Source organism: Pyrus communis, chromosome 10, assembly GCF_041283825.1.
Source record: "Pyrus communis isolate YQ-2024b chromosome 10, ASM4128382v1, whole genome shotgun sequence".
NCBI lineage: Eukaryota > Viridiplantae > Streptophyta > Magnoliopsida > Rosales > Rosaceae > Pyrus > Pyrus communis.
In genome coordinates this window covers 33,091,691-33,117,698 of record NC_142574.1, presented here as the reverse complement: position 1 = coordinate 33,117,698, position 26,008 = coordinate 33,091,691, and the positions used below count along the sequence as shown (strand labels likewise).

Sequence of the window (26,008 nt, the reverse complement as noted above, 5' to 3'; positions counted from 1 at the left end):
GATCTAGGGGTAAAATCGTAAATTCAATGTACGTTTCTATAAATCCCGGGACGGGATGTTACATAATTAGTCTATTTTTACAAAGTGTACATGTTAAAAGTTAATTTATTTTACAACAATACATGTTATTTCAATTAAGCTTATATAGCTTGCACAAACCTCTTACACACATAAACAAAATAACAAATATTAGACAAGTATTTGGACTCAAATAACCTAATACATTTGACTCCTTTGGATAATATATATAGTAAAGCCCACTTGTCTCAATTAATAAGAGAGTTGTTTATTTATTTCATCCGAAAATTGTCTCCAACTAGATTGTTTCTTAATCATCATAACATATATAGAACCAAAAAGCCGAGTAGTGACCCTATATATAAACAATAGAGAATCAATATTTGTTCTTTTATTTGGTTAAAAAATTTCAAGAATTAACGGTTCAAAACTCTTATGCATACCATGCTCCAGTGCATGGTAGAAAAATTCAAAGTTCTCTGTCTCGTCTTCATCCAACTTTCATGATGGATTAAAACCCTTGCTAATTATTTATCTTGTTTCGTATTAAATATGTACAATGATATTGCTGACATATATTAGAGCATCCAAGTTTGAGTCTTTGAGATGTTTTCCAATCGTGAATAGTTAACCCATAATTAACAAGACCAAACGAAGAAAACTCAAGTATATATGATTATTTCCTTAGCTCATTTTAAGACGATTAAACCGCACGTTGGATCAATGATTTAAGTTTATCAAATGAAAACTTAATAAGATGAGATTAGAGTAATCCAAGTTCATGATATGTGTGTGTGTATATAGGTCCTTAATCCTGTCTTAAATACGCTTTGACTGTAATTAAAAGTCTACAAAGTACGGTAGTCCATTCTCCGTTCATCAATAATTCTCTCTTTCTTAGTTTTCTACTCCGCTTGCCTGCACTCGGGCATCCCAACCCCTGACCACACGTCGCGACGACGTTGTTCATGCGAAGAAGGTTAATTTCGTCATTTCGTACCACAACTCAAAGCACGTACACGGTCGTCCAAAAGTTCTACTTAAAGGGGTGATCTTGTAATTAACTCTAAACGCAGTGGCCTTTGTTTCTCAGACACAACTATAAAACTCTACAGAGTCGCAGCACATGGTTCTAGGACATGACAGAAGGATTCCTCTCTGCCTGCCGCCTGAACAAGAGGAATCTGAAGGCCTTTCGTTAAGGTTTTGCCGACCCACCAATCCCAGCTGACCTGAGCTGACTAATCCAGCTGAGACTTGTCTTCTTTGTGATTAAGGTAAGCTTTCATTAATTTCGACAAATTTCTTGTTTATGAATCATGGGTTCGGATTAAGAACGTTTGTTATGACTTGGGTGCTTGTTCTTCTGAGGATTTTAAGGTCTAGATTTAAACTTTTGTTGGATTACTTCATGAGAACATGAGTTTCTGTTGGAATTTTTTAGAGGTGGATTTGTTTCACTGATTGAATTCTAATTTGGCGTCTGCAAATGGGAATTAAAAAAATTTACCATGTTTTTTGTCGCTATTATCTGCCTGAATTGTTTTATGTTCAATAATTTGTGAAATTATTTTATTTGAGTGCCATTTTTGTTGTTCCGAGATCAATTCATTAGAAGAAATCAAACGATTTGGGAATTTAATAACTTTTTTGCTGTTAAAGTACCTTTCCTCTCTGCCCGGATAATATATTATCTTGTTCTCCAAAAGAAAAAAAAAAAAGTACCTTTCTTTTTTGTAGTAATTAATTAGTTAATGTTACTTCAAATTATAAGATAATAAGGAAAAGTTGAATTAGATAATTGCAAAAATGAATTTGAACTAAATTGAAAAACGCGGTTCGACGACCGTGTGCTCAGAAATTACGCGTTTTACTGTTTGTTGGTCTGGGGATGTTGGAGGAGAAATTAGTAGGTAATTAGAATAGTGGGGCTGTGCTGGTTAGGTTTCACCTGCTGAGTGCTTTTTGTTTTCGGGTAGAGAAAAGATGTAGAATCCTGATTTATCTATGGCGGAGTTACGTGTTTGGTAGGTGAGTTTTCAGTTCCGACCTTCCGACCTTCCGAGTATCTAAATAAAAGGGCGAGTTTTGTTGTTGTAGTGGTTTTAAGGATTATATTTTGCTTCTATGGTATTCAATTTTGTTGTTGTCAGGTGCTGATTGGTGATCAATCTCGCATCTCTTGCCCATAATCTTTCGTTTAAGAACATATTTTGTTTGTGATCAAGCTTCTGGTTTTCTTGGTGTTTAGTTAACATAAACTTATCTCCTATGTGCAGACTTGGGGGTTCTGGTGACTTTTCTTCCAAAGATCTAACAGAGGGGCGATCAAGTCAAGTTTTAGGAACATAAGGTGAGAATTATTCTCTGGGTTGGGTCAATCATTTCATTTCGTTAGATGAAAACATCTCAGCAACACCGAGGTGTGGCTAGTATCCATCACAAGCTGTACCACCCGCCTGTGCAGCAGATAGATGCCTACGGGTACCAGATTTTGGAAAACAGTGTGTTTCCGGATACTGGTAGCCAAGGAAACAATGTTTCCTTTCAAACCTGCAAGGATGACGAAGAGCAGTTTTTTACCCTGGAATCATATCCGGCCACTGCCTTTGTAACCTGTGATTCCCCTTCTGCTGTTAGTAGCTTGTCTAACAAGAGTCCATTTTCACCGCAAGGTTCTCACTCGTGCTTGTCTGATCAGCACCATTCGTCCGGCAACAATTATGGATCACCAACAAGTGGGTGCTCCGTAGTTGAGGATGACAACGAGTTCAAGTACAGGCTCAGGGAGGTGGAAGTTTCATTGCTAGGGCCCGACTCGGATATTGTTGACAGCCACTTTTGTTGTCACAAGAGTGGTATGGCAAGGTGGAGCCAGAGTCAAATAGCCACAATGATACCTAAGTTAAACCTAAAAGATGTTCTCTTGTACTGTGCACACGCGATATCCGAAGACGATTTATACACTGCAACAAGCTGGATGGAAGTTTTGGGGCAAATGGTGTCAGTCTCTGGGGAGCCAATGCAAAGATTGGGGGCTTACATGTTGGAAGGTCTTAGAGCAAAGTTGGAAAGATCGGGGAGTTTAATCTACAAAGCCCTAAAATGTGAAGTTCCTACAAGCTCGCAACTTATGTCATACATGTCTGTCCTCTATGATATCTGCCCATATTGGAAGTTTGCTTACGTGTCTGCAAATGTAGTCATTCGGGAAGCGTTGGAGAATGAGCCAATAATCCACATAATTGATTTTCAGATTGCACAGGGCAGTCAGTGGGTTCCCCTCATCCAAGATCTAGCTCGCCGGCCCGGTGGTCCCCCATGTATCCGGATCACAGGTGTTGATGATACTCAATCAGCCCATGCTCGTGGCGGGGGACTTCATATCGTGGGGGAGAGGCTTTCAAAGCTTGCGGCGTCATGCAATGTGCCATTTGAGTTTAATGCCGCAGCCAGGTGTGGTTCTCAGGTTGAACTTCATAATCTCAGGATTCAACCGGGGGAAGCCATAGCGGTTAATTTTCCATACGTGTTGCACCACATGCCCGATGAGAGTGTGAGCACTGAGAATCACAGAGATCGTTTGTTAAGGCTGGTTAAGAGTTTATCGCCCAAAGTTATGACACTTGTGGAACAAGAATCCAACACCAACACTTCCCCATTCTTCTCAAGGTTTAGTGAAATGGTAGATTATTATACAGCAATGTTTGAATCAATTGATGTGGCTCGGCCAAGAGACGACAAACAGAGGATCAACGCAGAGGCGCACTGTGTGGCTAGAGACATTGTGAACATGGTTGCTTGTGAAGGGGCCGAGAGGGTGGAACGCCATGAACTTTTCGGGAAGTGGAGATCAAGGCTAATGATGGATGGATTTACTCAATACCCTCTGAGTCCTAAAGTGACGGCAGCTATCAGGATTCTGTTGAAGGAATTTCACGAGAACTTCAGAATTCAAGAAGCAGACGGGGCTCTCTACCTCGGTTGGAAGCAAAGAGCTATGGTAACATCTTCCGCATGGAGGTGAACCGGAAGGTGACCGCAAAACACTGTAAAACTTCTGTACTCGTATTGTTTTATGATGCTTAGAGCATCAAGGACTGATTGTGTAAGTTTTTGTAGGATCTAGATTTTTGAGCTTTCTTGCAAGAGTTCCTAGTTTTAGGCACAAACGTGAATCTCGAACTTTGGTGTTGTAAAAATGTTGGCCTTGCAAAGAAAGCGAATAGCTATCACTTTTACTGTAATTTTACCTTTCTCATGCTTGTTGCATTGCTTTATCTTTTTTTGGCTTTTCACCATACAAAAAGTGTCATCATTTGTGTAAAGTATTTGAAGATTGCCTTTTTAATTTTTATCTAGTAGGCTTCTAGTTAAACATCAGTATGTAAACTCGGGAACCGTGCGAGCTCAAGTGAGATGATAGGCAATTCCCAGCAAAGCTTTTACTCCTCAAAAGGATGAGGCTGCTTGTGTGTATTAGGAGTTAGGCTAAATTTATGTTACCTAATGTGTTTGGCTCGAGTCTCACCATGCGTGAGATTGTATTAGGCTTAAGGGATTTCGAGCACTAAATTTTGCGAAAATGAGTAACAGCATAACTTATATGATCCGTGCTACGAGAAATGTGATTCAAATTTGGATGTAGAGATGAAACAGCTTTAATTAATTTGACAAAAACCACATTTGCCAATAAATCTATTTTACTTTTAAAAGACGAAATTAAATTAAACAAAACATGAATTAATCATACCGATTACACGGTAAAAGCGACCTCTTGGTAACTCCCCGGCCGGAAAATACGGTTATTAACCCCGCAATGACCAAAAACATTTTGTCAAAAAAATAAAAAGAATAGAAAAACACCCGCACTGCGATTCGATTCCATGATAAAATCAAATGCAGAAGTTGCTGCTTACTGAATTGTGATCACGATGAAAGTCCAGGTGATCAATCACAATACTTTCCTCGCACGCATATTAATTTCACTGAACGTAAATCTTAATTTGTTTAATCGCATGTTAATTTTAGGTTTATAATTTAATTTTCATTCATATATTATATAATATTATTCGTTTTTCTGTATTGATCCAAGAAAAATTATGGAAACAAAATTAAGGGGTAAAAAATTAATCTGAAAATTTGGTTGTCGTATGGATTTCAGAAAAAGTAACAAAATTTGCTTGAAGAATTGGGGAGTCCGTTACCAACGGATTTTGAACAGCAATGGAGGAGTTGTCGTTGGATAGATCGGAGTTGCGCAGAATGCAGAGAGAGCAAGAGCGGGAACGACGTCGCGTAAGGGACAGGGAGAGGAGGCAGTCTATGACCATTGAACAGAGAGAACGACATCTGGCTCGGCGTCGTAGGAACTATCAACTTAGACGACTGAGAGCTGAAAATGCTAAAGCAGGGGATTTCCCATCACAGCAAATAAGCAATGAACATGATGCAGCATTATCAGAAGGGAACAGTGACGTCCGGGAAGTTACTCGGCTCGAAAACCCAACCACGGAACGTCTGCAGTACTCCCAATGTAAGTGTGTTTTTGTAACTGCGTTGCCATTTTGCATATTCAAAGTTACTGGCGGTGCAACAGTCATGCTAAAAAATTTGTCGCATTTAAAATGTGTTACAGGTTTGGAGGCTGCAACTTCTAGATCGTCTAATTTCTCAAAACGGTTGCGTTTGAGTCATATAAGGCGGCTTGCGCGGTCGTTGAATCATTTAGGCGGCGAGGTTATTGGTAATCACCAAATTGTAGCGGACGTGATTCCAAAGGGTGATAGTAATGCTTCTTGTAAGTTTGATAGTGTTATGTTAACTGCAATGTAGAATTTTAGTTAAGCAGTAACTTAATTGTTTATGATCTTTAATTTTTAATTTCAAATAGGTTTCCGAATTGGCGATTTTGATTCCGGGAGGCTTCCAAATGGACTGCGTTTCAATCGTGTTAAACGTCTTGCACGATCAATAAATTCTTCTATGAATGAGGCTTCTGTTAATGGCCCAAAAGGTACTAAACAAAAAGTAGATGAAAGTCTGTTAGTCATTCATTTTTCAGTAGCCTAATGCATGTTAGGAACACACTAAATGTTTACCTTGTCCATGTAATTGTTACTGAGTCTTGCACCTCTGGTCCAGTTGAACAGATTCCGTCTGCCGAAGAGATTAGAGCAATTGGTGATGATAAGCCTAAATTTGGACAAAGTATTGATGTTAGAGGAGAAGTAGAGGGACCTAACATGGACGGTAATTCTCAGCTGCATTTTCAATGTGCGTAAATAAAGCAATGGTTGGTATTTTTGTACGCTTTTTTCTTGTTGTTGTTGATGATTTTGTACCAGAGAATTCCTCATTGGTGTGGTCAATGAGATTTTGTTGTCCCATTTCAGGATAAACGCCCCCTTGCGTACTAATGTCAGGACGTGAACTTTAATCACACAGAATAAATGGACTTTACGCAGCTCTTCTCTACAGATTTTTTTAGTGAAGATTAGTAAGTTGGAAACTATTCATCTGTTTTTTCTTGCATTCATGTCTATTGGTACTCTATAAAAGATTAACTTTTTAACTTTAGAAGATAAAATGGACTTTAATTCTCCACAACAAGAACACGGGAATATGTATTCTGTGTCTGTTATCATTGGTCTACATATACAGGATATGTTACTTCATCGTCAAGTTGTTATTATCTCCTCTCATTACTTAAAATTCAGTTAAGTGTGACATTAAGATTGATTACCCCTTCTTTAGTCGAATACACACATTTGTCTGAGTCAGCATGAGATAACTAGGCAGTGGACTTGAAGATGCCGGAAGCCATTGATGATCAGCACACAGTAAATAGTGGAGTCGATAGAAATTAAGCCTTGATTTTAGTTGATTGATGGCTTATAGTTATGGTTGATTGTCGTTTCCCATGCAACTCGATTCAAGTTTTCACCCTTATCATCCCATTCTAATGCCTTTGCCACCCACGGCATGGTATAACTATTTAGAGTTGTTTAGGAGATCCATGCCCATGGCAACGAACTTCAGAGAGTTTTGAAGCTACATTATTTTTCAGGCTTCCCAGCCTATAGTTTTTATGTCTTTTGTTTCCTCTAACATGCTTTTAAGGAAAACAAGAAAAAGTAGTGTTAGGAAAAATATGCAGGGCTGATCGTTTGTTTTAACTTTTCGTTTATATTTCAAGTTTGTACGACAGAGAAAGCTAACAGGATGAGGAAAGCTTGTTGGATTCAGAAAACTTGCTGGCAAGGCTCGCCGATCTCTTCAAACAATTACTCGTAGTCGGAAAATCCACGAGCTAGAGTTATGTTTTGCTGCGCTGCTGCTGGCAGATTTTGATCATTGGAGGAAGAGAACATATTTCATGAGGGTTTTGAAATAGGACGATACTTGTAGACCGCATTGTCAATGAATTAATTTATACAGATTCACTCATAAGAAGTTCTTTTGGGGGTTTTTATTCTAGTTTCTTGTTGATATTTTGATCAAGTTTTACTGTTCAGTATGTGTTTTTTCAGGTTACAAACCCTATTTGTTTTCTCAGCCTTGCTTTTTAAGGTTGCACACCACCATTTGTTCTCTGCCGTTATATATATTGCCACCTAGTCACGTTTTCTCGTTGGATCAAAGTATGAACAAGGATTTCTCATCTTGTACTGCATATTCCGGTATTTGAAGTCAATCATATACTACAATCGGATTAATTTTCCCATATTGCACTACATGATTGGCTTCAGATACTGCATAATATTATTCCATGTGCGGGAAAATTTTTCTTTAAAAACAGAGCTCAATTTGACCCAAAAAGCGTTGAAAGCCAAGGGGATCCCCATAGACTAGTTACTGTGCATGGTTGATCTAATAGCCGGTTGACGATGCTGTTGTTGAAAAATTTGCATACATTTTGTTTGTTATTCTGTTGAAAAGTGTGTACTGAAGGAAAAAGAAGCGCAAAATCACGTCCTTTCGAATTTTGGTTGAGTTCGTTCCTCTTGGGCTTGATTAACATATGCAATTACGCACTGGGCTTCGTATCGTTTGGGGCAAGTCTCAAATATGTTCAATCTCCGGGCCTACGTGCTAAAAACCTGGCCCAAACAAAGGATAAAACCCTAATTTCGTTTGTCGGCGGCCATATTAAGTATCACTCGTTCTTAGCCGCGCGATCACATCGGACGGTGGTGATGTTATGTGCTGACGCTATAAATACTCTTCCCCCCATGTACAGAAATCATCAGTCTCTCTAATTTTCTGCTCTTCTAGGGTTTTAGTCTCCGCCTCTCTTGCTTGCAGGTCATAGGGTTTATCAGCAAAAGCTTGCTTGATTTCGTTTAGTCCCCTTTTTTTTTTTACATTTTTCTACAAAATCTGGATGCTGATGTTGTGAATTTTGATGCGACGGGGGACATTGATCCGTCCCTAACTGAACGGAGCAGGCAGCCGATGATGCCTGTACATTCCAAAAGTTAACGTCGCATATCGATTGTTCGTCGACGTTGACGGTCCTCCCGGCTTCGGCTGGGAGCTCCTCCGTCGACGGTGGTGTCATATCCTGTCGCCTTGTGGAGCGGTGTCACCGCCTTTACCATTTGGGACTGGCCATGAGACCTACATTTTTCCAATTTGTATGTGATTTTTTATTTTGATTTGTTTTTAAAATAAAATTGCCGGTGATGAAATCAGTTATAAAACACACCATCTTTCGGGACTGAATGGCTTTTATGCCTTGCTGACTATCTGCAATTCTGAGGCAATTTTCTTCTTTCTCAAAGTTTCATATTTCTACATTTTTCTATCCGCAGTTTTTGTTCATTTTTTTGCCTGCCTGCGAAGGAGTGATTTGAACCAGTGACTTCCTAATTTCATTGAGTGATTGGAGTGATTTGAACAAGTGACTTCCCAAGTTCATTGAGGTCGAAAGGCTTTAGAATCTTCTCCCACCCAGTCTCTGGCTCTGACCCTTCATCATTCAACACTGACAAAATTGCAGAGTAGTTGGGTTTTAACAAAGATTGCAACTTTTATTGTTAGATGTGGAAATATTTGGCGTTTAAGACATTACGCTAAAAGGGTACCTTGGATTTTTAAGAAAAACATCAGAGAAGGTTTTAACAAAGATTGCAACTTTTATTGTTAGATGTGGAAATATTTGGCGTTTAAGACATTACGCTAAAAGGGTACCTTGGATTTTTAAGAAAAACATCAGAGAACCAGATATTCGATAAACCTGAGAAGCAAAGTGCCCATGGACATTGTCCAGAGATTCGCTTAAATTTCCTCAAGCTTGAAGGATCAAACAAAAAAAGGGAAACCCATAAAAACGTGAAAAATGAGAAAAGAAAGAATCAAATTGTCCGAGCTTAAATTTCATCAGCAGCTTCATCTGCAGGAGATGAAGTTCAGCAGCCACACAAGGAACATATATACATTCTCAATCGACACCATATTATCCTACCAACATTTGAGATCAGTGTGTCATCAGAGTGTAAACTTTCCAATAAGACATGTAAGGAGGTCCTAAAACACATCATCTACTTCCTAGTAACTGGAAAAGGTTACTATGCATATGACCCGCACTGAACTTGAGACTCCAGCACAACTCTCGCAGCTTCTATGGCTACCTGTCCACCAACGTAGTGTTGCCGGCAGACAGGCATGTAGACTTCAGCCCCGCCAATCAGTTCAGTTTGCAGCTCCTCCGTCTTTCTTAGTGTACAGAAAGCACGTTTCCCACAAAGTTCGCATCGAGCAGTTAACTTGGTTACAGAATCAGCAAGGGGAATTATATCTAGCACAGAACCAAATTTCCTCCTGCCATCAAATTTAGAGTTATAAGGGAACAACATTCTCCGATTGACAAACGAAAACTGGTCATTGCAAAGTCGCAACAGAGCCTCAATTGGTGGACAATTCGAATAATTACCTTAAATAGTCACCATCTAGTCCGGCGACGATTACTTTTTTACCATCACGGTCAGCAGCTTCAGAGCAGAAATCATAGAGGTCTTCAAAGAACTGAGCTTCATCGATACCAATCACATCTAGCTGTCACCGCGTATTCTTTATGAGTAGATAATATGAATGAAACATGGCAAAAAGATGTTACCTAGATGACATGAATTGCTTATCAATCAAATGCCGGCGCTAAGATACCTGATCATATGCCTCAGGGCTAAACTTTTGTTTGAACGACAACAGATCTTTTAAAGGCCAGCACGGGAACTTGACCCCATCATGCGTCACAATTGAATCCAATCCATATCTTGTATCCTTGATCGATTTGATTATAGCAACATTTCTGGCAAAAGGTTAAACAAAGGAATTAATGACTGATACACAGAAATTAATCAATGAAATGTAATATTTTTCAAGCAAAGGTTTGGAATGATCACCCTCTGGTTACAAGAAAATCAGAAACCATTACATCTCAAGAAAATCCGAGCAGACACTTGGAACTTGCAAGTAGATAGATAATGTACAATATCATTCAGTCCAGCACTGCAAAACATCAATAGGGTGAATATCTCTACCTCTTTTGCTTACATCTTGTGATTAAAGACTTATTGGGAAGTTGACCATGACAATACTCGGTCCATAGATTCTCCCCTTGGATGTGCTGTGCATACCAGCAATCATGAAATTCCACCAAAATTTCACACAGCTCAAAGATTGCAAAGATCAACTCATCACCACCGTATATAACATCAACTCTCAGCTTCTAGTCATTAAGCTGCAAGATTTATGAAACTATTTGCTACAAACTTGGCAGATGCATTATGTGTCATACCATCTACGCCTGTGCAGTTTCCTTCTTCTCACTGAGAACCTAAAGGACAAGAGCCAGAAGACACTCGCAAGTTTCATGTATCAGTGTCATGCATGGGGTTCATGTACTGAAATCTGAATATAAACAATGTTGTCTCTCTTACATGCTTTTCAACTTCCTATGAAGTGCAATTTCTATAACTTTTGACACTGTTCAAATAACTTTGTGCGAGTACATCACTGCATATTCAATTGATCTTCAGACAAGACTGAGAATACATCTCAATCATTGATTCATGAAGCTTTTATATCAAGTTCTTCATACGACAAGAAAACGAGAGATTCCTAGGAAACGAGCACTTTTCCTTAACATGAATTAGCTTCCCCTTACTGAGAAGCATAAGGCTGAACCCTTTAGAGAAAAATCAACCAATTTAGCCATTTCATAAATCTGTTTGGATTGTTTGTGATATGTATCACCCATAAGAAAGAAATGGACCTCCTTTTGAACCTCTATTTTGCTATAAGCGGGCTCCTTTACTATCCCTGATTCCTTCATCATATCCCTAACCTTAACAACATTATCCCACAACCCAAAAGTGGCATAAGCATTTGACAAGACCACATACTTCCCAGCATTCTCTGGTTCCAATGTGAAGTACTTCTTTGCTGCAAGCTTTAACAAGTCCCTATCTCCATGAATTCTACAAGCCCAAAGAAAAGCACCCCATATCACTGAGTGCTCCTTATAAGGTGAGTTTGAAACAAACTCATAGGCTTCTTCTAACCGCCCAACACGTCCTAAAACGTCTACCAAGGCTGCATAATGTTGTGCTCTTGGCCGAATTCCATAATCTCTTGTCATGGAAGAAAAGTATTCCCAAGCCTCGTCAACTAAAGCTCCATGACCGCAAGCAGAAAGAACTGAGATAAAAGTAACATAGTTTGGCCTGAAACCTTCACTCTTCATCTGATGAAAAAGATGCAAGACCTCTACAACTCTTCCATGCTGACCATACCCAGATATCAAAGCAGTCCAGGTAATGGCATTCCTGTTTTGAGATGTATCAAATACCCTATGCCCGTCAGATATATCACTACATTTAAAGTACATATCCATGAGGGCACTACTGACTACAACATTTTGTCCAATTTGGCACTTTGTCATGACACCATGAGCTTGCTTCCCATGCTCCAGTGTTGCTAAAGATGCACACGCTCTGAAGACCGATGCAAAGGTATACTGGTCTGGGATCAAACCCCTCTGTCTCATCTTGTTATAAAGACTCAACCCCACATCTTCAAGCCCCTTTTGCACATACCCTGCAATTATTGCGTTCCATGAAACCAAGCTTTTCTCAAGCAACATATCAAGCAGAATATGGGCAGTCCTTAAATCCCCTGATTTTGCATACAAAATCAACAACTTGGTCTTCAAATATTCATTGAGAACAAATCCCACAACAATCATATGTGCATGGATTCTTTTCCCCTTCTTATACTCTTTCCTAAATATGCATTCTTGCAATAGAAGAGCATAGGTGGCGGGGTTGAACTCTAACCCTGTGCGGCACAATAGCGCAACGGCTTCTGCCAATCTTCCTGAATAGCAGAGTCCCCTCAGTGTTTTATCCAGTTGGATGTGAGGCTTGACCTGAAAGCTGGAATATCTTATTGGTGATATATGTACTCCAATGAATAGACCCGAGACAACAGTACAAGACACAGAAACTGAATGTTCACCCCGTTACATGACCACCCAGACATTCAAAATCTTAACACCCACTCAAATAGTCTCTTCAGCAGCACAAATGAAATTTCGTATCTTTATTTATATTAAACATAAAATTTCAAACTTCGAAACTAGAAGATGCAACAGAATAAGTGGGGGAGTCAAACCTGCCATCGCCTCTCTCGGACTGAACTTTACGAAGAAGCGTGGTGGTCTTTCCGGCGAACATGGGGCCGACGATGACGTGAATCTCACCGGAGCGCTGGTGAGATTCTGCCTCCATTTGCACACATCGGATGTTCTGAGCTGAAGAAATGGAGCTTTTGGGAAGAAAAATATTGGGTTTTGGGAGGAGAATATTGGGGTTCTGGAGAAGAGTAGGAGGGCTGAAGGAGAAGGACTTGGAGGAGGAGGAGGAGGAGGAGGAGGAGGCTAAAGATAAAGGTATGGTCTTTGAGATGTGAGGGACGGAGGAGATGAGGAGGGCCTTCATTCTTGATCCTGAAATACCTAACATCTACTTTGCTCTTTGGTCTCTGTCTTTTGGGGGAGAGAGAGAGAGGGTTTAAGGGTTTTGCTTATTTCAATTTTCTTCGAGAAAAAAAGGAAACTGCGGCACTGGGACTGCCGGAAGACTTATTTGGAGGGCAGGGAACCAATAAAATGCGTGGACCCTTAGCAAATTTGTCATATCATCGTTTTGGCGCACTATTTAACGACCGAAGTTTCCGTTCACGTATAATCGTATATGTATGGGGTAGCATTTTCTCCGCCCTAAAATTTCCTCTCCTCCAATTCTCTTTTATTTAAACAATTACGATTAAATCATGCCAACATCAGGTGTTAAATTTTTTTATAATGAGAAAGAAAAAGAGAAAAGTGAGAAGAAATAAGGGAATTTGAAAATGAGATAATCTCATTCTTATATATAATCCGGTGCTATTAAGAACCATCTCATATAGTTTACAGAATTTGGTTTGAATAGTCGGTCTCCCTATCATTAGTACTTGTAAGTGTTGGACTACTAGGATTACGTGTAGTCCTTCAAGACTGAAGTACCATTCCAATCATTAATAACCACCTAATATAATTTATAAAATTTGGTCTAAATAGTCGATCTCTCTACTATTACTACTTTTAAATGTTGGACTACTATGACTACGTTTAGTCCTCCAAACGTAGCATTAATATTTTAAGGACTATTTTAGTGCTAAAATTTTTTCATCTCAATCAAGCGCTATATTTTATTTCCCTTCATACTTTATTATTATTCGGGGCTACATGCTACCTTTCTTAGACCAACTCCAATGGTGGGCTAAAAGCCAAATTATCCCCCAAAATTTCCCCCCAAACCCACTCCAACCTAAGGGGAAATTTTGAGCTAAATGCTAAATGCTAAACCAATGCCAAATTCCACCCGAAATTTAGCCCGGAAATCGGGGTGGACTCTACCCAATATTTATCGGAATTTAAATTTTTTTAGATTAAAATGTTCATAAAATTAATTTACGATAGTCTACATATTTATTTATTTTTTTTTTAAATTTAATTTAACAAAAAAATAGCCTAAGTTCATTCTTTAATAATCCCCGGCTAAAATTTTAGAGTAGAACGGTTGGAGTAGAAAAGCTGTTTTTAGGCTAAAAGCTAAATTTTTCGGGCTAAAAAATTTGACTTTTAGCCCAACTATTGGAGATGGTCTTAGGGTACAAACTTAGCCTGATTCTCTTTACCTCTTTGGTTGATGACTAATTTTGTTAATTGTAGAGCTAAATGTGCTGTCAAAGCTTTCTCCATACAAACACAAACTCTAGATACCCAAACCAAATTTTGGATTAGAGATTTAGGTTGATTCGGTTCATTAGAAGTTATCTCCTTCCTAGAAACATTTGGATTAGATATTCAGAGATGAGTTTTGACTCGTTTTAACAGAAACATAGAATGAAAATAAAAGATTAGTAAATCCAATAGCTGAAGGCACATTTTCTTTTAGGTGATGCATAGCATGAGCTCTTCCTTGCACTTCCTCTTTGACCTCTTTTACTCCCCTATCCCTTTTTTTGGGATAAGGGAGTTCTACGGAACTTCAATCATTTTGGAGATCTAACAGTTGGTCAGGAAACGGATAGCCCCCTTCATGTTTTCATGAGTACATAACAATCATGTAGTTGAAAAACGTAAGTTTTTTATTGGCTAGTTTCCTAGGAAAGGGATCCTCTCCGGATCCCTTCCTCCTAATCTATCAAGTTCGGAGATCTAGGCTATTGAAATTTGATCAAACGGCTACAAATAGAGACCCACTTTAAAAGTTATAAAAACTTTAACCGTTAGATCAAATTTCAATGCTTCGGATCCTCGGACTTTGTGGATTAGGAGGAAGGGATCCGGAGAGATCCCTTTCCAATTTCCTAGACCCGGTATAAACGAGTCTAGTATTTAGTAAAATTTGTCCGAGGTTCTAGGTCGATAGTTGCAGAAGACCTGGACTGCACTGAAAACACCTTGAAGAGCATAATTCATGGACTTGATACGGTAAGTACATCATGCCTTCACATAAGAAACTAACATGAAATCCTTGAATATCATTAGCATATGAAACCCGCAGTATGCTCCAAACCATGACATAATTCCAAGAGATTATTGGAATAAGGCAAGGGATCCCACCAATAGAACGCTAGAATTGTTGTTCGGTGCTCCGAATCAAAAAGGTGTAATCCTAAATTTGCACCAGAGGCAATCTGCATCACCAATCCCTACTTACAAAACTTCAAAGTGTCTAGTATTGCAAAGAGATGTATTTTTATCGCAAACGTTCCCTGTTCAAGTATCACCAGCCCTCCTTCAACATTCGTTCCTTCTCTAGGATGAACATTCCTTCTTTATACTTTTCACTAGGTTCATAAGCCTTCTCCTGCGAGTATGATCATCAATACATGGGGGTGGAAAATGAAAAGCAGTTAGTTTAAACCAGAGCATTAACTTCATAAGAGATTGCTGAACATAAAGATTGGGCCACATGATCAGAAAGTACAACTTGATTATTTAGACAATACTTCAAAGACCTGAACACCCCCACGGTGAGGGCCTCACCAGGAACTAAACTGAAATCTAAAGTTTTGAATAAATGGGGGCAGTTTCATTAAGTAAATCACGGATCCTACAAATCTAACAGCAACCGATCAGTTTAAAATTCATGGAGAGGGAGGACGCATGAATAAGTCCCAACCGCAGCATCACTAAGCCAAAGATGCTAATTTAGTAGGAGTATATTACATTGGAAAACGATATTAACCCCCAACATATTTTCCAACTCTGAGACATCAGCCATACTCACTTGACTTGTTGTGAGAGTGTTGAAAAGAATAGCATTTCTCAAATGGGTGTGCTATCCACACACCCATTTTTACCTCTCACACACCCCTCTCAATTTTCGGCTGATGGATCGAATGAATTGAAGATCAACGGCCAAGAAATAACAAAGGCGTGTGAGAGGGGAAAAGGGGTGTGTGGATAGTACTACCATTTTCAATTACCATGAATATAAGTAGACATGGGTTCGTATCATGCTTGTGATTCTATCCTTCCATTAAGTTCTACTATTCATGCATTATCATGTAATGAAACTTAAAAAGCGCGAGAAGTTTATTAAACTTACATATTTCCAACCCAGAATTTGCAGACAAGAGCTACAATGTATGTCATTCACCGTATGCAATCCGCTCGTGAGTTGCCGCTCTTCAATAGGCCCAAGAGCTATATTTACCCTGAAAAAACAAATGATCAACGACCACAAGAAAACTAAGAAATTTTCCTTTGTTCATATCAAAAGCATTAAGCCCAAATCATGTCACACCACAAACTTAACCACTTTGGTAAGAAAGAGCACATCAATTCGACATTTTCACGCACACGATTTTAACTACCAAATTACTCAAATTATGAAATAACATTTACACAATTGGTTCCACAAAAATTGATACCGTGATAATCGTCAATTGTGGATGCTTTAATTCAAGAAACAAGAATTTGAAACGAAATTAAAAACCCTAGAGTGATATTACAGGAAATGAGGGTTTGAATTTGGGGGCTTACACATTTCTGAAGAGATAGGCTCTGCCATGGTGGCCCTGAAAATCCTTGGAAACGATGTCGTCATGGGATGCAAAGTCCACCTTGCAACACCTACACCTGAAGATCCTGGGCCCACTCAGCGTCTCTATGAACAGCCGCCCCATGCTTATTTGAATGAATTTTTCTCTTCTGATATTACGAAGTGAACCCTAATTTCCAAATTGATTGCACAATCGAAACGCACAAACAAAATATATTTGATCCGTTTCCGTCGGAGAAAATGAGTAAATTGGTGTTTGTGGGGGTTCGGAAGTGAAAAATTAGATGGACCGGGAACGTCTTAATATAGGGGCATTTATATCATCGGACATTTTTCATGAGTGGCTGTGTCATGGGATGGGATGGTTTCCTTCAATCCGATTTTTTTTTTGAGTCCACCCAAAAACATCATGTCGATTGAGATCATCGACTGGTAGTTAGGACAACACGATTTTTGCCTCAAATTTGGACGGACCATGGCGGTAGTCTTCCTAATTAACTGTGTAATAGATTTGACATAACACCACCAAATTTGCTGTGCGAAATTTCGACCATCAGATCGTTTGTTGCGAATTTAATGATCGTGATATGACGGTCAAAATTTTCATGTGTAAAATACGCCCAAGCATACTATGCCAACGGCCTTATTTGACTGCAATATTTCCAAAAGATGAAAAAGAAGTATATCAATGGTTGCTCTTATTATAATATTGAGTCACAAGAAAAAACAGACATTAAAATTTAGGGGTCAAAAGGTGTCTTGGATCGAATTGGATAACTCATAACAGTCGGGGTATGTTGAAGGAAGTTAATGATTTTTCATTTTGAGGGGAACTCCATAGCTTGTGGACGGTGAATTATCCAACCCAATTCAATTCTAGGCTCCAAAATAGCCTATAAGGTCAAGAAAACAAACCTAGAAAACAAACCTAGGCAAGCCAGATGGAGAGAAACAACATCTTATCTTGAAAATAAGGAACCAATAAATGAAAAAAAACAAAGAAACTGGTTAAGTACAGTGCATCGAATACTGAATTTTGAACAATGTATAAGCTTTTCTAATCCAACTTTCAGGTGATTTACATCTTCTACCTCAATTTCTTATCTTCAACCGATTGAGTGAACGCAAGGAACGTTAGTGGGAACAAAATAAAAAAAGAGAGAGAGAGAGAGAAGAGGCTTGTCGGAACCTGCCAAAAAGATCCATCCACACCTCATGTGTTGTGTATCCCTACGATGAACAGCACCCACCTTTTTTAGGCTCTGCTGCAGCTGCTTCTTGGCTCCCGTCTTGTAAAACCACCGTCTTCCCATTCCCTACCCAACTGGGGTCCTGTTTCTTGAGCTCCTGAGATATCATAACTTTGCGGCTTAGTATGTTATAGATCTCTTTCACAACCATCTGAAAAGCGGCAGAGACATTGGACGAATCTAGAGCAGATGTTTCCATGAAAAACAAACCCTGTGCTTCTGCCAAGGCTTTGCCCTCAGAAGTGGGTACCTCCCTGGCATCCTTGAGATCGGACTTGTTGCCAACAAGTATCGTAACTACATTCATGTCAGAGTGAGCTGTTCAACAGTATGGATCCTGATCAATCCTCGGTTCATCACATTAATTAAGTACAAATGCAAGAAATCTTCTGAATCCACAGGGGTACAGGAAGAACAGATTGACTATTGAATCAATATTAAAAGCCACTACATCATTTCAAATTGAGCATTTGACAAAGAATGTAACAGTGTAAAATATAGTTTGAACGCATAAAAAGGATATTCTCAGCAGATGCCCATAAACGGTGAGGATGAAACATTCATCATCCTATTTTTGTAAAGAAAGTCATTACTTCTCTAACCAAATCCCTACAGCATAAAGCATCACCATCATTTCCTCTAAAAATTTAAACATTCTAAAGGCTAACAATTCATGCATACCATACATTAGCATGTGCGATTCTTAATTGAGATTATTTAGAAGGCAAGCCAAATATTGCATAATGTTGACAAAAAGTCTCCACTCGACCAAGAAAACAGCCCCAGAAGAAAAACAAATTTGAAAAGAAAAATTATAAGTAAAAATTCTACAGATACCATCGAAGGACTTACTGTGGAGTTCGTTAAGCCATCTGCCAATACTATCAAATGTCTGGCGTCTACTGATATCATATACCAGAAGAGCACCAACAGCACCTCTGTAATATGCAGATGTGACAGCCCTGAACCGCTCTTGACCAGCTGTGTCCCATATCTGTGCTTTAACCTCCTTACCATTGATATCTATCTTTTGGGTTTGGAACTCTACTCCTATAGTTGACTTCGAATTAGGGTAGAACTCATCTCTAGCAAATCTTGCAAGCAAATTGGATTTTCCAACGGCTGAATCACCAATTAAAACAATCTTGAATAGATAATCCTCTGTCTTTTCCTCTTCCGAATGAAAAGCCATTGCCCAAACTCCACAGATTTGTTACGCTAATGAACCATTTTAATAATGAGTAGCCGGGGTCGATCTTTAAGGGACTAATAACCTACAAAATATCTACTTTTCCCTGTTCAAACGATTCTCTGTACAAAAAGAAAAACAGTTGGCAGGTGAAATGTGTAAGGCAGGGAAGGTATATAATGGAAAAAGGCTTTTCAGCAATACAGAATCTGAGACTTCCTAACAAAGCTAAGGTAGGATTACAGATAGTGGCCTCTATGCCTCCTCTTAGATGCTTTCTACATACGTAAATCTATCTGGAAAGCTTTCTCCTTTTCAAATTACAATCTAGCCGTACAAAAAAAGTGCCAAATCCTGCAGCATCAAGAAAGCATCAGGAATTACAGACTTCAACGATGAACTGGATTTGAATTGTTAGAGGCAAGTTATTCCACTGTAACGATTATTAGAAATGTCTTTGAGACTGCAACCTACATATGTACGCATTCTCCAAAGAATTTTACCCTCACACAGGCTAAAAGTAATACCTCAATGTCTTCTTTGACATTAATTTTGGCCTCCTCCCACTCCAGCTTTCCCTCTGAAGCCTAGAAATCAATGTCAATGGTTTACCTTATTCAGTTATTCTTATAAAAGAACGCACCATGAGGCAAGGCAATGATAATGAAACAACATGAAATTTGACATTTCAAGAAGCCCCCAATGCAAAACATTATCGTGTGATCAAACATAAAGGTCCACATAACTGCACAATTGAGAATATCAACTTTATAATTGCCATTAAACACTAAAAGACCCAACTCATGAAGTAAATTACTTAGTACCATTATGTTAATCTTCAAAGTCAATTATAAAAAATGGGGACTCCAATTAAAACCACATCGATCAACTACTTTCTGAGCAAGCTATATCGAATGATCTGATCCCTATTCACTCGAAAACAATCCTAAGTTCAGAGGGGCAATTTTACATGATTTTTTCCTTTTGGGGTAAGAATAAAGTTTCACAATTTAAAATACAGCATGATCACTGTATAACTCAGACCCAATATTCGAATACAGGTGAAAAGTCAAAGGAGGTAAAAAAAAATCATAGCTTTGACTGATTGAATCTCTATTAAAATTTTACCCAATGAATATCATACTGTGGAAACCCAGTAACAATCACTTGTCATATACACCGAGCAGGTCCAAAATTCAATTGAAAAATAATAACTTGTACAGTACATTATTACATTTATTGGTAATAATATGCACGAAACAGAGAAATTTTGAATTTAAAATCCAGACATTACCAGATTGCGGGGTCAGCAATGGATCAATAGCTTGGACGTATCCAGAACTGCAACAATCCATAAAAATACTTTTCACTATCAACCCAATACGCAAAACAATCCAAATGATAAATCAATGAATCGAAAATTTCAAAAAATGCACGAAATCGAAAGTTGGAGATCCAAACGAGCCGTAACGCGTAAGGAATACAAATCCAAAATGTACAAGGTTGAGAAAGCGAGAGAGAGGGGGAGTGACCATGGATGGTGTAATGGAAGGCAATAAGTGGTGGATATCGGCGGTGAACGGCGGTGATAGGAAGGGGGACGGCCAGCGGAGAGAGGTGAGAGGACGAAAGGGCACAGAGTGAGCATCAGAAGCACACATCGGACAAATAAGAGGGGGGACGAGGACGACGATATCTAAGGTAATTTCGCAATATGAATAAAAACATGAGGGCTTTTCGTCTAAGCGTTGGAGTCCAACGTGAAAAGTTGAAAACAGAAACGGTAAAACAGTTAAATAGTTCAATGCTGGGCCAAGATAAAAAGGTCTTTTGGATGACGCTTATTTTGGATTGAGGCCCAATCTGCAGACTGAACTACAGAGCGTCTACAATGAGGGGATGTTGGGTAAGAGGTTTTGTCACGACAATCTACTCTTTCGTGATCGAGAAGATTTACAGAGGCATTTCAGCTTCTCTTGACCACCATCATGTGATTCACAAAGCGTCAGGAATCGAACCTAAGACATGTTGTGTGAAATACAAGTCTGTAATTCATCTCCAACTATTGGACTAGCTCGTGATGGTTTACTGACTCGTGTTTCTGATAAATAGAAAAATATCTCCACCTCAAGCACATCAAAATTCGTTGGGGCTTGTCGCTACATTAAAGATGCATATATTAATTTGATATAAAATTTGTATTAAATCATGTTAACATCAGATCGAATTTAAACAGACTGTGTCCTAAAGTTGGGCTAGCCTGACTCTCCACCTCTAGGAAAGAAATTTTCTTTGGTCATATTTGCGGTTATGAATCCAATGCTACGTAGCACTCAATTTTACGAGTGTTGTAGTTGTAATTTATTGAAATGCATAAGTGGTACAAACTATACCGCATCAAATGTAGCAAACGTAGCTTCTTGTTAAAATGGATTTGCCATGTAAACTTGACAAATATATGGAATGTCAACCAAACCAGACTATCGATTCGGTATGGTGGGTCTTGACTCTTGAGAGCTAGCTAGGTACTCCTGCCCTCTTTTTTTTGGTTCTTGGCAACTTCTTTTTGCAAATCTTGCGCGTATCGCACGATCGTAATGATATATTCTATGAGGATTGGCCAACGTTTACGTGCGGGTCTTGTTGGAAGTTCTTGGTACTGAATGTATGGTTAGATTATTTTTTATCCTAAAGGTAGGCCAACACAGTTTATCTTTTTAAGGTTTGGGAAGACTCATACGGAAATTTCAACTTGTTTCTAGTTATTATCATGTGATTTACCAATACAAGGAATTGAATCTAGAACATATTATGTAAAATATTGGCATGAAATTCGCTCCTCAAATATTGAGCCCTTCTGTGATGGTTCTTGCGGTAGTTCTTGGTTTTGCATGCATGGTTAGATTATTATTATTTTTTTATTTATAAAAGTTTTTTAAAAAAATTCTAAAAGAAGACTATATGGTGTCTTTGTCACAAAAGTTCATTGTTTTGAGGTTCGAAAAGGTTCACAAGTCATTTCAACTCCTCATAGCCACAACAATATCGAAAAATCGAACCCAGAGCATGCCACATGAAATATGAGTAAGAAATTCATTCTCTACTAAGTCATCATAGGATAGTTCATGTCTGGTTAGATGAACCCCTTTTTTATGTTCACATTATAACGTAACATTTCACAAATATTAACATTACTATAATCAATAATCAGTTGGGAGTAAGTCTTTATCCTAACTTTAATGCTTTATACTAATGTCCAAATATACGATAGTGCCTTCCTTTTCTTTATTTGCGACATATAAGTAATAGTTGATATACTTTGTATACGTGACGATTCAAAACTCGTTTTTGACACAGTTTTTGTGAAGTCTAATTTGTGATCTCTTTTAAAAATCCAACCATATGCATTTTTATCTTAATAACCTTTACACCTGATGTCGTGTTCTCAGTCCTTGTTTGTATTGAAAAAAAAAATAAAAATTCTTTCATTCTTTCTTTGTTTCGAATTAAATCGCCTTAAATTTTGACTCACCATTTTTGTGCTGGAATTATGTTGACAACTTTGTGCTGGAAATGTATTAGAGAGACTAAATTTTTAGATAAAATTTATATTAAAAAAAATAAACATATTTATTAACGATTAAGTAATAATTCAATCATCAACTTATCTATTATTTAATTTACAAAATTTTATCTATAAATTTAATCATTATCGTTATCATGTTCTTTTTCCCTTATCCATTTGGAATCCTTTCCTAGTAGTTACTCTCACCAATCTCCACACTCTCACTCTTCCTTAAATTTCTTATGTTCTATTTGCATAGAAACTCTCAATCGAAACAAATAAAGGAATAGTTTACAAAATTAATTTATTTCAGTTACGTGTTTGGACGAATTTATTTCATTTGGAACAAAACCAAATTCTTAAATTTGCATTGTCAAACAAACTACAGGTCAATCTAGCGGTGGTGGACCGTTAGATTAAAATTTAGTCATCAAAATTCAAAAGTAGCCGGCAGAAGGAAGAACAAACTGGAAGAGCTCCACCGTAAGGCATACTGATACTAATACGGTAAAGGTTTCCTTCTTATGTTGTTGTTATTTGATTGTGTGTTGAAGAACCACCAAAGAATTCGTATTTGGATTGAACATGTTCTGTTTCCTTGGTTTGTTTTATGGTATTAATTCGCTGCAAGAAAATTCAAAGGATTGGCCAGTGATTGAAAGCGTAATTCAGCTATGTTAACTGGCGTATGCGTTTCAGGGTTAGGATCACAAGGAAGGAGGAGTGAATGATATGGAGGGAGGAGGACACCCGCCTGCTAGCAAGACGGAGTTCACAGAGTGTTGGAGGACAACATGGAAGACGCCGTACATTATGCGTCTTGCTCTCTCTGCTGGCATTGGAGGCCTCCTTTTCGGATACGATACAGGTACATTCAATCATACATATCACAGTTAAAAACCACAAATTAATTTAAATTAATTCCAAGGAAAAATTCATATGCACGATTCAATTTGTTAATTTTCTAGTATCTGTTGTTGGAGTATTTTAGGTGTGATTTCTGGTGCATTACTGTACATTCGCGAGGACTTTCACGAAGTCGACAAGAAAACATGGCTGCAAGTGAATTAATCAACATTTCTCTCCTCATGTTAATTACTAATTAGTCTGGTTAATTAAGCTCATATTTATATATATGTCGGCTAAATTTTTGGTATGTTTCGTTGACATTGATATGCAGGAAACCATAGTGAGTATGGCAGTTGCAGGGGCAATCATTGGTGCTGCAATTGGCGGATGGATGAACGATGCCCTAGGCCGGAAAAAATCAATCCTAGCAGCAGATTTTGTGTTCTTCATTGGAGCAATAGTAATGGCTGTTGCACCAGCTCCGTGGGTGATCATAATTGGGAGAATTCTGGTCGGTTTGGGAGTTGGAATGGCTTCCATGACCTCGCCGCTCTACATCTCAGAAGCCTCTCCTGCTAGAATCCGAGGAGCCCTTGTCAGTACAAATGGTTTTCTTATCACTGGAGGACAGTTCTTGTCATACCTTATCAATCTTGCCTTCACTAAGGTACCAACTAACACATTTGAGGCTTTAGTTCAATAGCATTTTCAAGGTTTCAATTACCTTATCTCCAAATTTCGGCGTAATGAGTTGTTGTACATTGACTTGCTTCAGGCTCCAGGAACCTGGCGTTGGATGCTCGGCGTAGCAGGAGTTCCGGCTTTGGTACAATTTGTATTGATGTTGTCACTCCCAGAGTCTCCCAGGTGGCTCTACAGAGAGGTGATCTATAATCAAAGTCTTGCGTCCTTGTGTTTTTTGTAGATCATGGTCATAGTTATTCCAACATGTTGAAATTTTTACATCCATTAGTTTTTGGTAAGATCATTCAATTTCCGTGACATATATAATACCATACTAAGCATTTAATTTTTCTGCTAACCAGAATAAGGCAGATGAGGCTAGGGCCATCTTAGAGAAAATTTATCCTGCCGAAGAAGTTGAGCGTGAAATGCAAGCCTTGCATGAATCCGTCCAAGCTGAAAAGGCCGAGGAGGGAGCTGCTGGAGAAGGTGTGCTAGCAAGGTTAAAGGGTGCCCTCAACAACCCCGTTGTCCGAAGAGGACTCTATGCAGGCATCACTGTCCAAGTGGCTCAACAGTTTGTCGGTATCAACACTGTCATGTACTACAGCCCAACTATTGTTCAGTTTGCTGGGTTTGCATCCAACCAGACTGCGTTGGCACTCTCTCTGATCACTTCTGGACTCAACGTGGTTGGCACTGTCATCAGCATGTGCTTCATTGATAGATATGGAAGGAGAAGGCTGATGATTATCTCCATGATTGGGATCATCACTTGCCTGGTGGTGTTATCCGGGGTGTTTTTCCAGGCAGCATCTCATGCTCCACGCATTAGTAACTTGGAATCCACACATTTTGGTGGCAATTCTACATGTTCAGCTTATGTTTCTGCTACTAATCCTGGATCATGGAACTGCATGACATGTTTGAAAGCAGAGTGTGGATTTTGTGCTAATAAAGTTAATGTAAGTACACCTCATTTACTTTGGGGAAATGATATCCACACACACTTTTTTTCCCGTTTGTACACACATATTTATTTATGTCTGTCAGAATTGCAGGGGAAGAAAGGGATGTGCGGAATTCACTTCCCTCTCTTCCCTTCCCGATTTCATTGTCATATAATTGTAAGAGTGACCTTATAAATTTACTTGTTTTCCTATTGTTGCAATTGTCAGTTTGCCCCGGGCGCTTGTTTGGCTTCCAATGACGAAATCAGGAGCTCATGTCGGGGAGAACATCGTGTGTGGTACACCAAAGGTTGTCCAAGCAAAGTCGGATTCTTTGCGGTGATCCTGTTGGGATTGTACATCATTGTCTATGCACCTGGAATGGGAACTGTGCCGTGGATCGTAAACTCGGAGATATACCCTCTGAAATACAGAGGGACATGTGGAGGAATTGCTGCAGTTGCGAATTGGAGTGCCAATCTCATTGTGAGTGAGACATTTTTGACCTTGACTCATGCTCTAGGTTCTGCCGGCACGTTCCTCCTGTTTGCCGGGTTTTCTGTCATTGGACTCGTAGCGATTTACATGCTGGTTCCTGAAACGAAAGGAATGCAGTTTGAGGAGGTTGAGAAGTTGCTTCAGAAAGGGTTTAGGCCCAAGCCATTTGCTCCAAAGAGCAAGGAAGTTGGCAAAAATGTTGAACTTTCTTGAGTTTCTTATATGAATTCTGAAACTAATGGGTGTTCTAAAGAGACATATTTTAGTTGCAAGTCAGTCTGTACAAGTCTTTGGAAATTTTTGGTTTTCTTATTTTTTATTTTTGTTCTGATCAGCTCCAAGTAATTCATATAATTCATGATTAGACAATAAACATATCTGCA

At 38.8% G+C, this 26,008-nt stretch overlaps 6 protein-coding genes and 1 non-coding gene across 20 annotated transcripts; 4 read left to right on the top strand and 3 right to left on the bottom strand.

The window, feature by feature from the left end:
* Positions 1-1,091: 1,091 nt before the first annotated feature.
* Positions 1,092-4,346, top strand: LOC137729406 (scarecrow-like protein 13). Of its 4 annotated transcripts, none has more exons than XM_088677893.1 (3): positions 1,130-1,295; positions 2,298-2,371; positions 2,694-4,346. In XM_088677893.1, exon 3 carries the CDS (start codon positions 2,879-2,881, stop codon positions 4,043-4,045), a length of 1,167 nt encoding a protein of 388 aa, XP_088534019.1. In that variant the 5' UTR covers positions 1,130-1,295; positions 2,298-2,371; positions 2,694-2,878; the 3' UTR covers positions 4,046-4,346. The 4 variants fall into 4 exon arrangements, with proteins under 4 accessions (XP_068324453.1, XP_088534019.1, XP_088534018.1 ...); XM_088677894.1 differs by lacking the exon at positions 1,130-1,295 and adding an exon at positions 1,776-2,049; XM_068468352.2 differs by having other exon boundaries at positions 1,092-1,295; positions 2,298-4,346.
* Positions 4,347-4,498: 152 nt separating this feature from the next.
* On the top strand, positions 4,499-7,521 carry LOC137728647 (zinc finger CCCH domain protein). Of its 2 annotated transcripts, none has more exons than XM_068467376.2 (7): positions 4,499-4,964; positions 5,183-5,554; positions 5,657-5,818; positions 5,912-6,034; positions 6,163-6,294; positions 6,414-6,517; positions 7,217-7,521. In XM_068467376.2, coding segments are annotated over exons 2-6 (729 nt in total). In that variant the 5' UTR covers positions 4,499-4,964; positions 5,183-5,244; the 3' UTR covers positions 6,416-6,517; positions 7,217-7,521. The 2 variants fall into 2 exon arrangements, with proteins under 2 accessions (XP_068323477.2, XP_088534021.1); XM_088677895.1 differs by having other exon boundaries at positions 6,163-6,313.
* Positions 7,522-8,696: 1,175 nt separating this feature from the next.
* On the top strand, positions 8,697-8,786 carry LOC137730369 (small nucleolar RNA SNORD96 family). Its single transcript, XR_011068130.1, has one exon. It is a non-coding gene; the product is annotated as a small nucleolar RNA SNORD96 family (small nucleolar RNA).
* A 576-nt stretch (positions 8,787-9,362) lies between these two features.
* Positions 9,363-13,213, bottom strand: LOC137729377 (thymidine kinase a). Of its 5 annotated transcripts, none has more exons than XR_015952291.1 (5): positions 12,697-13,213; positions 10,425-12,458; positions 10,186-10,330; positions 9,956-10,077; positions 9,363-9,843 (listed from the first exon to the last, which is right to left on the bottom strand). XR_015952291.1 is itself a non-coding variant. In XM_088677753.1 (4 exons), exons 1-4 carry the CDS (start codon positions 13,044-13,046, stop codon positions 9,591-9,593), a joined length of 840 nt encoding a protein of 279 aa, XP_088533879.1. In that variant the 5' UTR covers positions 13,047-13,176; the 3' UTR covers positions 9,363-9,590. The 5 variants fall into 5 exon arrangements, 2 of the variants coding, with proteins under 2 accessions (XP_088533879.1, XP_068324424.2); XR_015952292.1 differs by having other exon boundaries at positions 10,563-12,458; XM_088677753.1 differs by lacking the exon at positions 10,425-12,458 and having other exon boundaries at positions 9,956-10,047; positions 12,697-13,176.
* Positions 13,214-15,018: 1,805 nt separating this feature from the next.
* Positions 15,019-17,104, bottom strand: LOC137729289 (putative yippee-like protein Os10g0369500). Its single transcript, XM_068468171.2, has 3 exons — positions 16,622-17,104; positions 16,185-16,293; positions 15,019-15,440 (listed from the first exon to the last, which is right to left on the bottom strand). The coding sequence occupies exons 1-3, from the start codon at positions 16,762-16,764 to the stop codon at positions 15,357-15,359; spliced, it is 336 nt and encodes a 111-aa protein (XP_068324272.1). The 5' UTR covers positions 16,765-17,104; the 3' UTR covers positions 15,019-15,356.
* A 541-nt stretch (positions 17,105-17,645) lies between these two features.
* Positions 17,646-20,836, bottom strand: LOC137729288 (ras-related protein RABA5a). Of its 5 annotated transcripts, none has more exons than XM_068468167.2 (6): positions 20,612-20,836; positions 20,374-20,420; positions 19,607-19,666; positions 19,304-19,433; positions 18,743-19,201; positions 17,646-18,208 (listed from the first exon to the last, which is right to left on the bottom strand). In XM_068468167.2, exons 5-6 carry the CDS (start codon positions 19,080-19,082, stop codon positions 17,871-17,873), a joined length of 678 nt encoding a protein of 225 aa, XP_068324268.1. In that variant the 5' UTR covers positions 19,083-19,201; positions 19,304-19,433; positions 19,607-19,666; positions 20,374-20,420; positions 20,612-20,836; the 3' UTR covers positions 17,646-17,870. The 5 variants fall into 5 exon arrangements, with proteins under 5 accessions (XP_068324268.1, XP_088533880.1, XP_068324269.1 ...); XM_088677754.1 differs by having other exon boundaries at positions 19,323-19,433; positions 20,612-20,804; XM_068468168.2 differs by having other exon boundaries at positions 19,366-19,433; positions 20,612-20,804.
* A 2,054-nt stretch (positions 20,837-22,890) lies between these two features.
* LOC137729356 (inositol transporter 4) lies at positions 22,891-25,922 on the top strand. 2 transcript variants are annotated; one of them, XM_068468289.2, is made up of 7 exons: positions 22,891-23,151; positions 23,344-23,512; positions 23,636-23,706; positions 23,825-24,160; positions 24,269-24,376; positions 24,540-25,142; positions 25,356-25,922. In XM_068468289.2, the coding sequence occupies exons 2-7, from the start codon at positions 23,377-23,379 to the stop codon at positions 25,836-25,838; spliced, it is 1,737 nt and encodes a 578-aa protein (XP_068324390.2). In that variant the 5' UTR covers positions 22,891-23,151; positions 23,344-23,376; the 3' UTR covers positions 25,839-25,922. The 2 variants fall into 2 exon arrangements, with proteins under 2 accessions (XP_068324390.2, XP_068324391.2); XM_068468290.2 differs by lacking the exon at positions 22,891-23,151 and adding an exon at positions 23,153-23,257.
* Positions 25,923-26,008: the final 86 nt, after the last annotated feature.